Here is a 14,484-nt window from a genome sequence, read left to right as displayed (position 1 = left end):
AAAGAGAAAATAAGCGAAAAAATGAACATCTGCAGTTTTGCCCTCAAGCCCATTCAAGATGACACTAGTAGCCGCAAAAGCAGAAAAAGAAGAAAAGAAAAGGCTTAAGGAAATAAAGCTGGAACTGAAAAAAGGAAAGCAAAGTAACAAGAGAAATGAAGGAAGCAAAGGAAAATTTAAAGGAAAGCAAAAAACGAAATTAAAATTTTCTGCGGGAACTTATATTTCAAGTCAAGGGATGGATAAAGTGTTAGGGCTGTTTATGAGGAGCACTTTAAGCTTGTGCTGTGTGTGAAGAAGAAGACAATGACTTTATTTGTGGTTTTTGTAAATAAACTCGGCGTGAAACTTTCTTTTTCTACGATGGCAATAATGTTTTTATATTGAAAATACACTTTCATTTAGGATACAAATTCAGTTTAAATTTTGTATTTTACATCGGCCAAAGTGGCCATCTCATGCCCCGCAGGGCAAAGTGGCTATTTGGTAGGATTAGGGTAAAAAATATGTATCTAAAAAATTTACCGAAATAAAGAGAAAATTAAAATTGCCTTGTGTAGCTAAGTATATAGGATATCGTATGTTAATATATAGTGTATTTCTTATTTATTTTTTTTAAGTTAAAACAAAATATTTCTTAGCATGGCCACTTTGCCCACCTTTCCCCTACTGATATTTAGTGCAATTTCCGGCACACTTGGAAAAATTAAAATATTCATAATTATATTAATTATATGTGTGTGTGTCATCGAATTTCCTGACTGTGGACTTAATCCATTAGCCGAACTTATTTTTGCCCTACAGATATTTATGTCACATACTACTATTAAAATAAGATTTTGTATTTTAAAGATATACCTAGATTCTATAACAATAAATGGATAATTTAATCTTCAGCTACAATCATACAATATTACACATTTATATAGATATATCTATATCATAAAATATATTCTAGTATTATTCAACATTATTCTTTATTCTGTTTTTTTTTTATTTTTTTTTTATTTATTTATTAATTTTTTTTTATAAATTACATTATAAGGAATGTCAACAAGGAGTACTTCTGCTCAGGGGTCTTTCAGAGCAATGCACAAACACAAGACTAGACAACGGAAAGATATTATATATAAGATATTATTAATTATATTACATGAATAATAATAATTATATTATTCATATATTAATATATATATATATATATATATATATATATATATATATATATATATATATATATATATATATATATATATATATATAGAGAGAGAGAGAGAGAGAGAGAGCGAGAGAGATAATAATACATTTGATGAACTTAAAGAAATATATGAAATCGAATAAAAAAGGTTTGGTGCGGTAGAAATGCAAAAAAATTTAGTCGGTATATTGCGTTCTTATTCGTCTACTTAGTGGGGGACCCTTAAGCTAGCGGGTACAAATGAGCGGAATCCAAATTAACCTACGTAATATTTTTTCACCCATTTTTAACTAATTTATTACCACCCTAATAATTTTTCACCACCAAACCACCCTTAAGGGGAGCGATTTTGCTGGCTTACGGTTAAAACTAGTAGAACTCAAAAAAAAAATATTTATGATATACCACAGTGCTCTGCTAGGTTTTTATGAATTTAATACCACCTTAGTGATTGTTCACCCGTTAAATAACCCTTATGGAAAGTTAATAATTCTGTTAGATTAAAATTTAAGGAAAAAAATTCTTTTTTTTTTCAAATTCACTCTCCTTTACTTATAACTGAAATAAAAAACTGTTTTTTAAATGTTTACTAAACTTTAACCACCCTGATAATCTTGCACCCCTAAACCAATCTTATTTGGAAATGTTTCTGCTAGCTTAATATTTGAGCCAGCAAAATTTTAAAAAAATATGTATTTTTAAAATACCACAGTGTTCTGCTAAGTTTTAACGAATTTATTACCACCCTAGTAATTATTCACCCCTCAACTGCCTCTCATGGAAAGCCAATTATTCTGTTAGTTTAAAATTTAAGGTGAAAAAATATTCTTTTACACTTTCACTCTCCTTTACTTATAACTGAAATAAAAAACTGTTCTGTTAAGTTTAGACTAAACTTTGATCACCATGATAATATTTCACCAAAAAAACAATCTTATTTGGAAACCTTCCTGCTAGCTTAATATTTGAGCCAGCGGAATTAATAAAAATTATTTTTGAAATAAAACAGTGTTCTACTAGGTTTTTACGAATTTATTACCACCCAAGAAATTTTTCACCCCCAACTACCCCATGTGAAAAGTCAACAATTTTTTAGGTTAAAATTTAAGGTGATGAAAAATCTATTTTTACAATTTTACTGAACTCTATCAATCAATTTCTGTTAGGTTAAAATTTATGGCGAAATTTTTTTTTATATTCAACTGTACTTTACTTTACTTATAATTGAAATAAAAAAGTGTTCTGGTAAGCTTTTGCTATACTTTCACCACCCTGATAATTTTCCACCACTAAAGCAATTTTATTTGCAAAGGTTTTCGCTAGCTAAATATTCGAACCAACACAATTAAAAATATATATATTTTTGAAGTACCACATTGTTTTGATAGGATTTTACACATTTATTTCCACCCTATTAATTTTTTTACTTCATAACTACTGTCGTGGAAGTCAATAATAAGCTATTAAGCGGAATCTCGAATATTAAACTAGCTAATTCAAATAAAATTTTTTGAAATACCACATGATTTTGCTCCATTTTTACTAATTTTTTGCCTCTCAACTAACCCGTGGTAGCATAGGTTAAAATAAAAAAAAAAGTAATTTTTAAATACCACTGTATGCTACAAAACTTTTTCAATTAATTGACCACCTTCACAATTGTTTACACCTCTATAAGAAGCCAATAATTCTGCTAGGTTGAATTTTGAACTGACAAAGCAAAATTATAAAAGGTATTTTTAATAATTTTTTATATTTTACTTTTACTTGAACCTTTTACTATTTTTTGCTATCTTTCTATTTTTCAGTTAACACACTGGGCATAAATTTTTCACTTTACGTTCTAATTTTGGGAGCGTTAAGTCGTTCATCTAGTATAAAAAAAATTCACGTTTTTACATTTTAAGAGTTAAAAATCAACTATAGACATGATTGTACGTAGATGAATGTGCACTGGTATTTACATTTAAAAATTACTCAAAAACTATTGTACTTAGCATAAAACACACGCAGGGACTGTACAGAGGCGCTATATTTGCAATTTATTGCCAAGTTAAATAATAGTGAAGAGGACGGTATAAATCTAAAATCCGTGCAGCCCCCACTCCTTGATTGGCGGTACACTTCGCTCAGGTCTATGGATGTACCCAATAAATACAAATTTTTTATTTTTTAAACAATGGGTGCGCAAGGTGTTCCGACCCTCCTTTACAATTAGGTAATTAATGTAATAGACATAATAAAATTATTTCAATTTAAATATTTTTACCTGGTAATTATTCTGTGAAATATAACAATTCCATTGTATTTTCTAAAACTCAACTTGATTTCAGTTATTTTATATTTATAAAAGGGGCTCACAATTAGATTTCTCTTAGCCATGTACTCTCTACTATAATCAGAGTCAAATTTTTAAAACAGTTAAATTTATAATTTTTGTAATAAAGTGTTTTCATATTTTCAATATTTAAACATTTAAAAAATAAATATTAGTTGGTACAGAGTAACATTTCAGAATGTTTTCAATTAGGGTAGTTACAAAAACAATGACTAAGCTGGTAAAAATATAGTAAAAATCTAACAGAGCACTTTTGTATTTTCAAAAAGATTTCGCATTTAGCTTGTGTGAATGCTTAGTTTGTTGAATGTTTCTCATTAACTGTGGCTTAAGGGCTTAATCATGAGGGTGGATAAAATTCAGTAAAAACCTGGCAAGCAATTTATACTTTCAGTTACAAGAAGAGTACAGTAAAATTGTTAAAATAGATTTTTTATCACCATAAATATTAACCCAACAGAATTATTGACTTTTCATAAGGAGTAGTTGAGGGTGAATAATTACTAGTGTGGTAATAAATTCATAAAAATCTAGCAAAGCACTGAGGTATAGCATAAATCTTATTTTTGGAATTAAACTAGTTTTAACCGTAAGCCGGCAAAATTGCTTCCCTTAAGGGTGTTTTGGGGATGAAAAATTATTAGGGTGGTAATAAATTAGTAAAAAATGGGTGAAAAAATATAACGTAGGTTAAATTGGATTCCGCTCATTTGTCCCCGCTAGCTTAAGGGTCCTTTTTAGGGAGCAAACCGCTTGCCTATTATAGAACTTCTGAACGATTATGTTCTGATTTCGATTCAGAATTAGCAGCAACTTCTTTAAAAATATGTTGTAACCTGGCTTGTTCTATCCAACTCCTATCGATTTTTGAAGCGAAGCTTCTATACTGGCGTTGTATTTTCCTTTTTTTGGATAGTAAAATGATCAAGCGAGCGTCATGTAACTAGTGCCACAATATGTAATCGTCACGAGTAGCGTCATGGATAGTGGGTCATCACATCGATTCACTACTCTCGATCAATTCGTTTTGAGTCATCATTTATTTACTTTAAGCAGGTTTTAATTAAAAATTTTATTACAAAATCACAACTCATTAAATTCACCAGAAAAACACTCTCAACTGCCCCTAAAATCTTAGTGAATAATAATCCCTCTCCCAGTCGTCGATCACCGCAAAATTCTAGGACTAATATTCGACTCCCGACTTTCTTGGAAACAACGTATTCAGGACACTAGAGCAGAGTGCCTAAAACGTTTAAATATTATCAAAACACTTTCCCACTACCAATGGGGCGCTAGCAAATGTACACTATTAAAAGTATATAGGTCTCTTATTCGCTCTAAACTCGATTACGGAAGCTTTAATATATATTATATATATATATATAATATATATATATATATGTCAGCATCCAAAACATCCTTACAAACCCTTAATTCAGTGCATAATACTGCTATCCGCCTCTGTCCAGCTGAGAGCCTCTACCGCGAAGCCAACGAACCCCCTCTTTGGCTTAGGCGCCAATATCTCCTCCTTTCTTATGCTGCCTCTACTTCAGCTAACCTTTCTAATCCAGTACACACACTGTTGACATTACCCAACTATACTAGTACTCACCCTTCTGCTCCACGCATATACACTATCGCCCTCCTACTTCCAACTTTAATACCACATATAAATTTATCCCTAACTAACCCTCTCCCGATCCCGCAGAATTCTCCTTGGACCAAAACTTTACCGAAATTTAATGTGTCACTTACAAAGTTAAGTAAGGCAGAAACCAACCAGGATTTGATTAGGAAATCCTTACTAGAAATTTTTAATTTTAAAAAATTCGATCAGGTACTCTACACTGACGCATCAAAGAGCGAAACGGTGGTTGGTTGTGCGGTTACCACTACGGAAACAGTCGTTAGTTCATGTCAAATACCTGCCACATGCAGCGTTCACACTGGTGAACTGTATGCTATTTACCAAGCCTTCAAACTCTGTACAGCGCCCAATCAACATATTACCATCTGTACAGACTCCCTTGCCTCTATCCAGTCCATCAATAATCTATTTACTAATCACCCTCTTGTAGAAAAAATCCATGACACTTACCAAAATCTTATCGTCCACGACATCCATATCACTATCATATGGATTCCCTCCCACATCGGTATTATGGGTAACGACAACGCCGATCACTTTGCCAAAGAAGCTGCTGTATCCAATTGTACACCACATAATATACAAATTGCCAGTGACCTAAAAACCAGTATAAAGAAACTCGTACGAAATTACTGGCAGAATCATTGAAAACAATCCACTACATTTTTACACCAAATAGATCAGACGATTGAGCGGTTCGTTATCCCTGGTATAACTATAAATCAGATGGTTGTTGCTAGAAGATTGGGTATCGATCACACCAGATTTACACATGGTCACCTAATGAATTCTACACCTAAGCCAATCGGTCACTATTGCCAATCTCCACTAAGCGTTCTACACATCCGTGTGGACTGCCCTCATTACAATAAACGACGCCAAGAACTGGGCATGAAGGGGGACATCACAGATATATTATCGAACCAGAGCCAAGTCATCACAGCTATCTAGTTCCTGAAGCTAGAAAACTTACTAAATAATATATTACTATAGTATATTATAATAATATGTAATTGTACCTTATATATAATTGTATCCACGGTGCCTCGTGCTAATGGCCGAAGCTGTCACAAGCACGTTATATTAAATAAAAAAAAAAAATTAAAAATTACATGAAAGATATCTAACAAAATACAGACAATAAATTAAAAGTAAAAAATTAAAAGTATATCTGTTAATAAATATGATACTTAAACAAACAGAAAAAAAAAAGATCGGTACTAAAATTCGATTCGAATCGATTCTCGAACGTCAAAATTCATAATAAATAACAAAAGTCATAAATGTTATCCCATCCAATTAATAACAATATAAAATTGTTTGATTAATAACCCCCGATATCATGATAAATAATTTAAAGTTCACTTTTTGTGTAGTAAAAAAGTGTAAAATTGTAAATTTCTTCAAGTTCGAAATAATCCAAAAATGAATTTATATGTGAACGCCACTTAATAGTTTCTTTCACACAGAGAAAGAATGAATTGTTTCGAATAATACGATGATTTATATTTCTTTGAAAGGTTTCCTTTGATAAAAGATACAGTTATGTCTTTATTTGCACTGATCAAACCTTTAATAAAACTTCGTAACAAAGTGGTAAATAATATAATCAAGACAATAAAATTTGTTATCAGTAGTAATATCATTAGGACATTGATAACAGACGAGATAATTTCAGGACTCTGAGATAGCGCGTGGTAACATCACGAAGCCGAAGGCTGAGTGCTGTCACCAAGCAACGAGCTTGAGAAATTTGTCATGAAATTATGAGGCATTCATCAATGTCCGAGGGATATTCGGCGGATAATTTTTCGAAAAAAAAAAATCATAACTCAACATAACGAAACATTTATTTATTAAAAGTACAGTTAGTGAAAGTACAATTATTAAAATTTAAGTTAACTTTAGATTAATTAGAAACGTGACATTTTGAAATTTATTTGAATGAAGTTGTCAAACTCGATCGTGTTGTCATAGGGATTGAAAATTATTGCACTGAATGCAATTATCAGTCTAATGTTGACATGATTGGGTGAAATTATTCCACATGACACAAAATGACGAAATTTGAATGGTTGTTAGAACAGTCGAAAAATTATCAAATTAACATTCGTGAATAAAAAATCATTAAAAAGTTAAACCAACCAATATTTATTTTTTCTAATGTATATAGAGAAAATACTAATCACCATAAATTTTTAGGGAAATAGCTGTTACACCAATTCGACAGTTATTTTTATATAATGGGTATATCGAGGGTAACAGCTTCAATAATTGAAAATATATAAAACAAATAATAAAATGGTCCAAGTTAAAGAAGAGTTTTTGCCAACCCATGGTTTCTAAGATGCATAGATGCAGTTTTTTATACTTTAATACGAATTTATTCTTATAAAGGTGCAAATACAGAAATATATCGTTTACAAAAATAATTTTTAAATGTCCAAAAAATTTGTGACTAGTTTAAAAATTAGAAATATTGTTGCAAAATGGCTGGGTTCTGTACATGATTAAACATTATTTAGTAATAGGGGCATACACAGATTTAACGCTGAAGATTTTGTTAGGTTTGTACTATTTTATATAGTTGGACAATTTTCGTCAATTTCAAGGTAAAATTAAGGGAACATTATTGTAGATTATGTATTGTAACGAAGATATTTTGCCTACCATAGGGTAAGATTATAAGGGGAAGAAGATTGGGGATAGAAATTACTGGGGGCAAAGATAGGGCAAGCAAAACAACTCGAAACTTATGCGGGCGGCACTTAGGGGTTAATTGGAGAGCTAAAGTCGTGGATAAGTTGAATGACAAGGGTTCGGATTCTGGTTACTACCAAAAAAATGAAACAAAGGGGTACTTACATGAATCTCCTGGGACAAATGAACAAATAAAGACAACAAGAAAAAGACTTCTAGCTACTTGAAAGGAGGACGCCGCTTCGAAGAATCCTAAACTTGCTGGATTTAGGAAGAATATCCATAAAAAAAAATAACAAAGGGTTAGAAGATTATTGTAAAATAAAGCAAACAAAATAGTTCAGAGAAATGAAATAAACATTTATTTCTGTCTCAAACAAACAGTTACATATACAGATAAGCAGAAATAATTATAATATTAATAATTACATGGATTTATACCAAAATAAAATTAACTTACATTCGATGGTGTAGCGCACAAATGTTGTAAGTGCAATATGTAGGAAAAATGAGTTAAGTATCACGTAAGTATATTTAAAGCTACAGAATTATTGTGCACAAAGGTGGTAGATTGAATCCATAAATTTAATACCTCTAACGCCATCTGCTATTCAGTATAAGTACTTCACATTTAAAATCTGTATGCGCACTTGTTGTAAAATCACCTACCACATTTGTGCATGCATTTCTTTGACGGTTTATCCAACAAATTGTGTACCTACTACTTTACACGTGTTAATTTTGAGGTTATATAATATTGTTTACTAAGTGACAAAAGTATTTTGTGCGTGCTCCTGATTTTCTGTAATAAAATGACTTCCAGGCTGGCAACAATGGTAGAATTGGCATTAATGCAAAGGAAACTGGTACGTAATGTTTAATTTTAAAAGTAAAAGTTTTGTTTTCTAGATTCTAGTATAATTGATCACCAAAAGGAAAGTTCCACAAGTACGTCTGAGGTTATTCTATTCACGGAAAGTATATCAAGTAAGTAATATTATATCAAGTAATTGTAGAGAAAACCTCATAAATAATATGAAATAAATAAAGAAAATGGTTAATTTAGGTAACTAATAGTCCCTATTTTATACATTTGTGATTTTTGTTTGTAGATGTGAGCAGATTACAAAGTGAGCTTCCTAGCACATCCGGGACTGCAAAAATGTTTTCGGTTGCATTAAACAAAGACAGTAAATGTAAAAGAAACCCTTTTGAAAATTCTAGTGAGTCATACGTACTTTCAGATTCAGAATTAAGCTCAGATGAGGACGAGATAATGGAAGAGCCCTTTGAACAACACCGGGAAGAGCTCGCACAACAAAACAATAAAACAAAGTAGAGAACTTATACAAATTAACATATGACAGGAAATAAGGCTACTTTGACTAAAATAAAGCAAAATTGGGAGAAACACAATTACCAACCTACTAATTTAAACACCTAAGTTTAATTTTAATAATGAAAAGAGCCATAGGTATTAAGAATCTAATAAGCCATAGGTATTAAGAATCTAATAATAATTGTAGGTGTGATGCTAAAGTGTTCTTTAATCTAAAATAAAATTAGTTAATGTTTATTTTAGGTTGTCATTATAAAATAGCTATAAGTAGCTGTTGTGAAGAACGAAAGGGCATGCGCGCCGACGTCACTCACTCATGATTCTCATCAAGATCGACAAGAAGTAATAACTTTTTATAACCTTACTGTGTAAATCTGTGTATTTTATATTTGTTCGTTAAATAAAATAAAACAATAATTTTCGTTCTGATAATTGCAGAAAACCTACGGAACTAAACACCGGCTTTAATTTTATTCTATACACTTCTCATTTTAAAATTATCTCACATAAGTATAATGTCGAACGTTTATAATTATCAGTTCAAAAATTGAAATTTGAAAAAAAAGAGTTATTATAGTGAGGAACAAGATCTATGCGAAATTTTAAAAACCGACCTACTGGTAATCCGATATTGATATCTTTGGAACACAGACCCCCAGAGAGACATTTACAGAGTTGTACTAATCTGTATCTAACATTCAAATAAAATTATCGAAGAAAGTGTTGAATTCCGAATTATTAATTTGTGTACTTAAATATTTTTACCAATTGATCGAAATACTGATTATTTTTAAAGTAAACTACCTCATAATATAGTATTAAGAAATATTTACCTTCACCTTTTTTTAAGATTAAGACTGGCAAAATAAAACATTTTTTCAGTTACGAAAATAAAAATTTTCTTTTGGTGGATTTATGAAGTTTTTTTATTAACCGTCCTAAGTTCGTCAATGAACACTTAATATTAATATATTATACAGTAAGGTCCTTAAGTAACGGATAAATGTAATTGCTACGTAATTATAAAGTAGATGAAAACTACTGAACCAGGTCGATTTTTACACACAAAAATATACATATACAATATATACAAATCATCAGTAAATATCTATTACCGTCCTAATATAATCGAATTAACAAAAACACCAATATATTTTTTTTCACACTTTATTTGCATTAATACCTTACCTAACTTAAAAGATTTAGATGTAGCAAATAACTTCATGCTGTGAATATGCGCGTACTTCATACTGTAAATTTTATAAAAATTCACTCTCATCAATTTTTCCCAATCGCGCCAAAAGAAGTATAACTTCAAAAATAGTTTTTATTTACTTACATGTCACATGCGATGCCACAAAACGTTACCCATTGGTTATTTTACTATTTATTATAAATTAAATGTTATACTAGCCACTTCGGAAATTCATATTAATTTGGGATCTTCCCGTTAGAGTTAACAGTTATTCCAATTCATCGTCATTATCGTTCTCTTCATCACTCTTAGTCAAATCACAATATATTGCTATTCTTTTTAAGCAATATACTGTGGTCAAATTAATAATAATTTTTTTCAAGGCTGGGACATTTTTCATGTAATCTTTTTCAATCTTCTTTGCATGTTCTATTGCATTTTGTCAGTTTTGAGCACTGATATTTTTGAACCCTGTTTTTATTAGTTCGACAACACTTTGGGCATCTTTTGGAGATGTGTTGTTCCTCCGGACATGATTTTTTAACTGAGCCCATAGCAATTCTATGGGCTTCAACACACAGTAATATGGAGGTAATCTTAAAAAAATATGTCCATTGTTAGTGGCTAATTTACCTACAATATGTTCTTTAGTTACGACTTTTGTATGCAGAACCTGGATTAGTTGATCTTTGGTGTAATGATCCTCAAAATATAGGTCTTCGGCTATTATAAATTCTTGAATTTTATCCTTCCTACTCTGTTTGGTTGGATTTTTTTTAATGCATCTGGAGTGATTAAAAATCACGCTATTTTCTTTTAAATTTGGGAGTAATGTATTCTCAAACCACGATTCAAAAAGCGTCCCTTCGATGTCTTGGTGGTAGTCTAAAGAACCGTCTTTAATACTTTTGGAACTCAACAATAACGCATCGTTCACCCATCCATGTTGTCCTCCGCAATGTAATATGCAAATTCGCTTGCCTCTAGAATGGGTACATCTATTTGGCATTTTCTTGTACCGTTTGTCCAGGCTTTATCTATCGTTTTGTGAGAATCAAACCAAGTCTCATCCAGATAATAAATTTCCCGACACCCACTGCGGTTTTGTGAAATTTTTTCGATATATTTATTCTTCCATTTTATTAGGCGGCTACTTTCCATTATGGTTTGTCTCTTATTAACAGTTTTATATTTAAAATCATTTTTGTCAAAAATCTTTCCAAGGTCTTTGTGGAACAATCATCAAGAATATGTTTTTCTTTTAATTTTGCCATGATATTGTTTAGGTTAGGCATTACTTTAGCTGCATACATATTATATATTGTCTCACTAATAGGTTCCAAAAGGTGAGGTTGAAAAACGGGTGAAAGACCCGGGTTGGTCTTTAAAATTTCGCATAGATCTTGTCCCTCACAATACCAAAACATTTTAAGTTGAACTATCATATTTATACTATGATAGTTCATTTCTAAAGATATTTCTAAATCAGCACATATAACATATGGCTTTCTACGTAATAGTAGTCTTCATAAACAATTGGAAGAGTCCATTAACGTGACGAAGGGTGACCATTATATAACATGTAAACCTTTTCAATTTTATTAAAATCCATAAAAATAACAAATAAATATTGGAGTTGATTTCGAACCTTTCAACAGTGAACACGTTATCGCTTTAAATCAATTATATTGTTAATTGATATTTAATGTTGGTGTTTAATACAGTTGATAAAATGTGAAATAATATTTGTATATTTGCATATGAAGTGCTTAACAGTCAGTAAGTTTTTTATTCTACATATTGAATAAATAATTATAAATTTTGGACTATCTATCGTCTATAAAAAACTTCAACTAGTAGTGTTTTAAAAAAAAAAAAACTATCAGGAGTGTCAAATAACTGTCAAAGTGTGGTTACACATTTTAAAGTTTCTCCACATTTTAAAGTTTAATTCGAGATTCCAACCCTGCGTTTAAAATATTGTTAGCTAAATAGAGTATTTAAACAACAAAGTTTCTTCACACAAAAAATAAACTGTGAGTACATTACCAATTTAATACAAATTCAATATTATTAAATATTATACATAACCCATAATTCAATACAACACATCAATTAATCCAGTCTCTGGTTTTTTGGCAACTTCCACAAGTCGAACTAATTAGCCGATACAAGACCGGCTCTAGAAAAATTTTATCAAATGAAGAAAACAAAAATTAAAAATGGATAATTCTGAAAATATTAGTATACCTACTACATCATCAACATCGACATACTCCAATGCAGTAAGCAACTTCAATTTTCCTTCAAAAGAACAAGCCATTATTCTGTCAGCTATCCAAGGTATTAAAATACATGAATACATAGTAGCCATAGGGTCTCTACTCACACCAAAAAATGTTATCTTTGCATCACGAATAGCTAACAACAGAGTTTGTATTTACTTGAACAATACTAGCATAGTAGATACCTTACTAAACAACCATAAAACAGTACTCATCCAAGGCAATGAGATAGAAATTCGAAGACTTATTACGCCAGCAAGGAGACTAGTAATATCAAACATCTGCCCCAGCATTCCGAACAGTATTTTAGAAGAAGAACTGAAACAACTAGAAATAACTGCAGTATCCAAATTAACGTTTTTAAAAGTTGGCATGCCCGAGTCTGAGTATAGTCATGTCTTAAGCTTTAGGCGGCAAATATTTGTCTCTCCGATAATCACCAAACCAATTCCAAATACAATCTTAATAACCTATGACAACACTCCTTACAGAATCTTCCTATCCCTAGATGGTTTAAATTGCTCTAGATGTAATACTACTGGCCACAAAGAAGAAAACTGCACATCAACATCAACTGGTACAGAAACACTTAAAGATCCTTATACCTCAGAACTCGAACTCATGGAAATAAATCAGAATAATTCAGCAACAAATATTTCAGATGATACAACCAACTGTTTCAACCCTATTTCTGCAGATATCCCAACGACAAATGATTCGCTTATAGTACACAGCATACCTTCAACTAAAGCTAACAGCAATAATAGTAAAACAACCAATCAAGCAAAAAGGCAAATTTCAACCTCTCCTGAAATCTCAGAAACTAAAAACCTAAACGAAACTTTCATAACTCCAAAAAAATCCGCACACAAAAAAAAGAAAAAGGCTTTAGATGTCGAAGCCACATTAAAACCAATTGAAAACATTTTAATGACAGCATCTCCTTCATATACGCTAAATTTCTCTGAATTATGCGACTTCGTGATAAACGCAATAGGATCAAAATTTCCTGAAGTCACAGCTAAAAACTATACAGAAGATTTTGACGGCTTATACACCTTATTAAAAATGGTTCACTCAAAATTAAATGATAGACGCATGAAAAATAATATCACAAGAATTATAAAGAAAATAAATCCAACAAATGAATCTTCCCTCACTGAAGAAAGCGACTACGATTTATCTCAATAGTCCAATTATATTCATTCTTCAATGGAACTTGAATGGCTATTATAGCCACATTGAAAACATTAAAATGCTAATCAATGAACTGTCACCACTAATAATATGTCTTCAAGAAACTCGTCTTTCCAACAATCAAGCAAAACTAAAAAATTATATGCCCTATACAAAAAATCGAGCAGTACAGCAAATATCCAGTGGTGGAGTCGGAATTTTTGTACATTCAACCATCCAATCCCAAGAAATTCCGTTAAATACAAATCTGGAAGCAGTAGCAGTTTCGGTAATACATCATTTTAAAATCAACATATGCAACGTATATTTACCACATCCTGACGAAACTACTCTATTAGAACTTCAAAATGTAATTAAACAAATTCCATCTCCAAAATTAATTTTGGGTGACACAAACTGTCACAACATCGCATGGGGATCACAAAGAACAGATAAAAATGGACGAATATTATTAGAAGCAATTAATAACATAAAACTAGTTTTATTAAACACAGGAGCACCTACTAGATTCAATGCACATAATGGCACTTTTTCCTCCATAGACTTATCTATCAGTGATTCAACTCTGAGATAGCGCG

General features: G+C 31.1%; 1 protein-coding gene across 1 annotated transcript; it reads right to left on the bottom strand.

Annotated features, from left to right (window-relative positions):
* Positions 1-10,866: 10,866 nt before the first annotated feature.
* On the bottom strand, positions 10,867-11,433 carry LOC140431558 (uncharacterized). The gene has a single exon (XM_072519456.1). It carries the CDS (start codon positions 11,431-11,433, stop codon positions 10,867-10,869), a length of 567 nt encoding a protein of 188 aa, XP_072375557.1.
* Positions 11,434-14,484: the final 3,051 nt, after the last annotated feature.

Source organism: Diabrotica undecimpunctata, unplaced genomic scaffold, assembly GCF_040954645.1.
Source record: "Diabrotica undecimpunctata isolate CICGRU unplaced genomic scaffold, icDiaUnde3 ctg00001345.1, whole genome shotgun sequence".
In the NCBI taxonomy this organism is placed as follows: Eukaryota; Metazoa; Arthropoda; class Insecta; order Coleoptera; family Chrysomelidae; genus Diabrotica; species Diabrotica undecimpunctata.
This window is presented reverse-complemented; position numbering and strand designations above follow the sequence as displayed.

Bases quoted from the DNA above. Each gene is read 5' to 3' on its own strand.
- LOC140431558 (XM_072519456.1), bottom strand. From the start codon at position 11,433: ATGCCAAATAGATGTACCCATTCTAGAGGCAAGCGAATTTGCATATTA.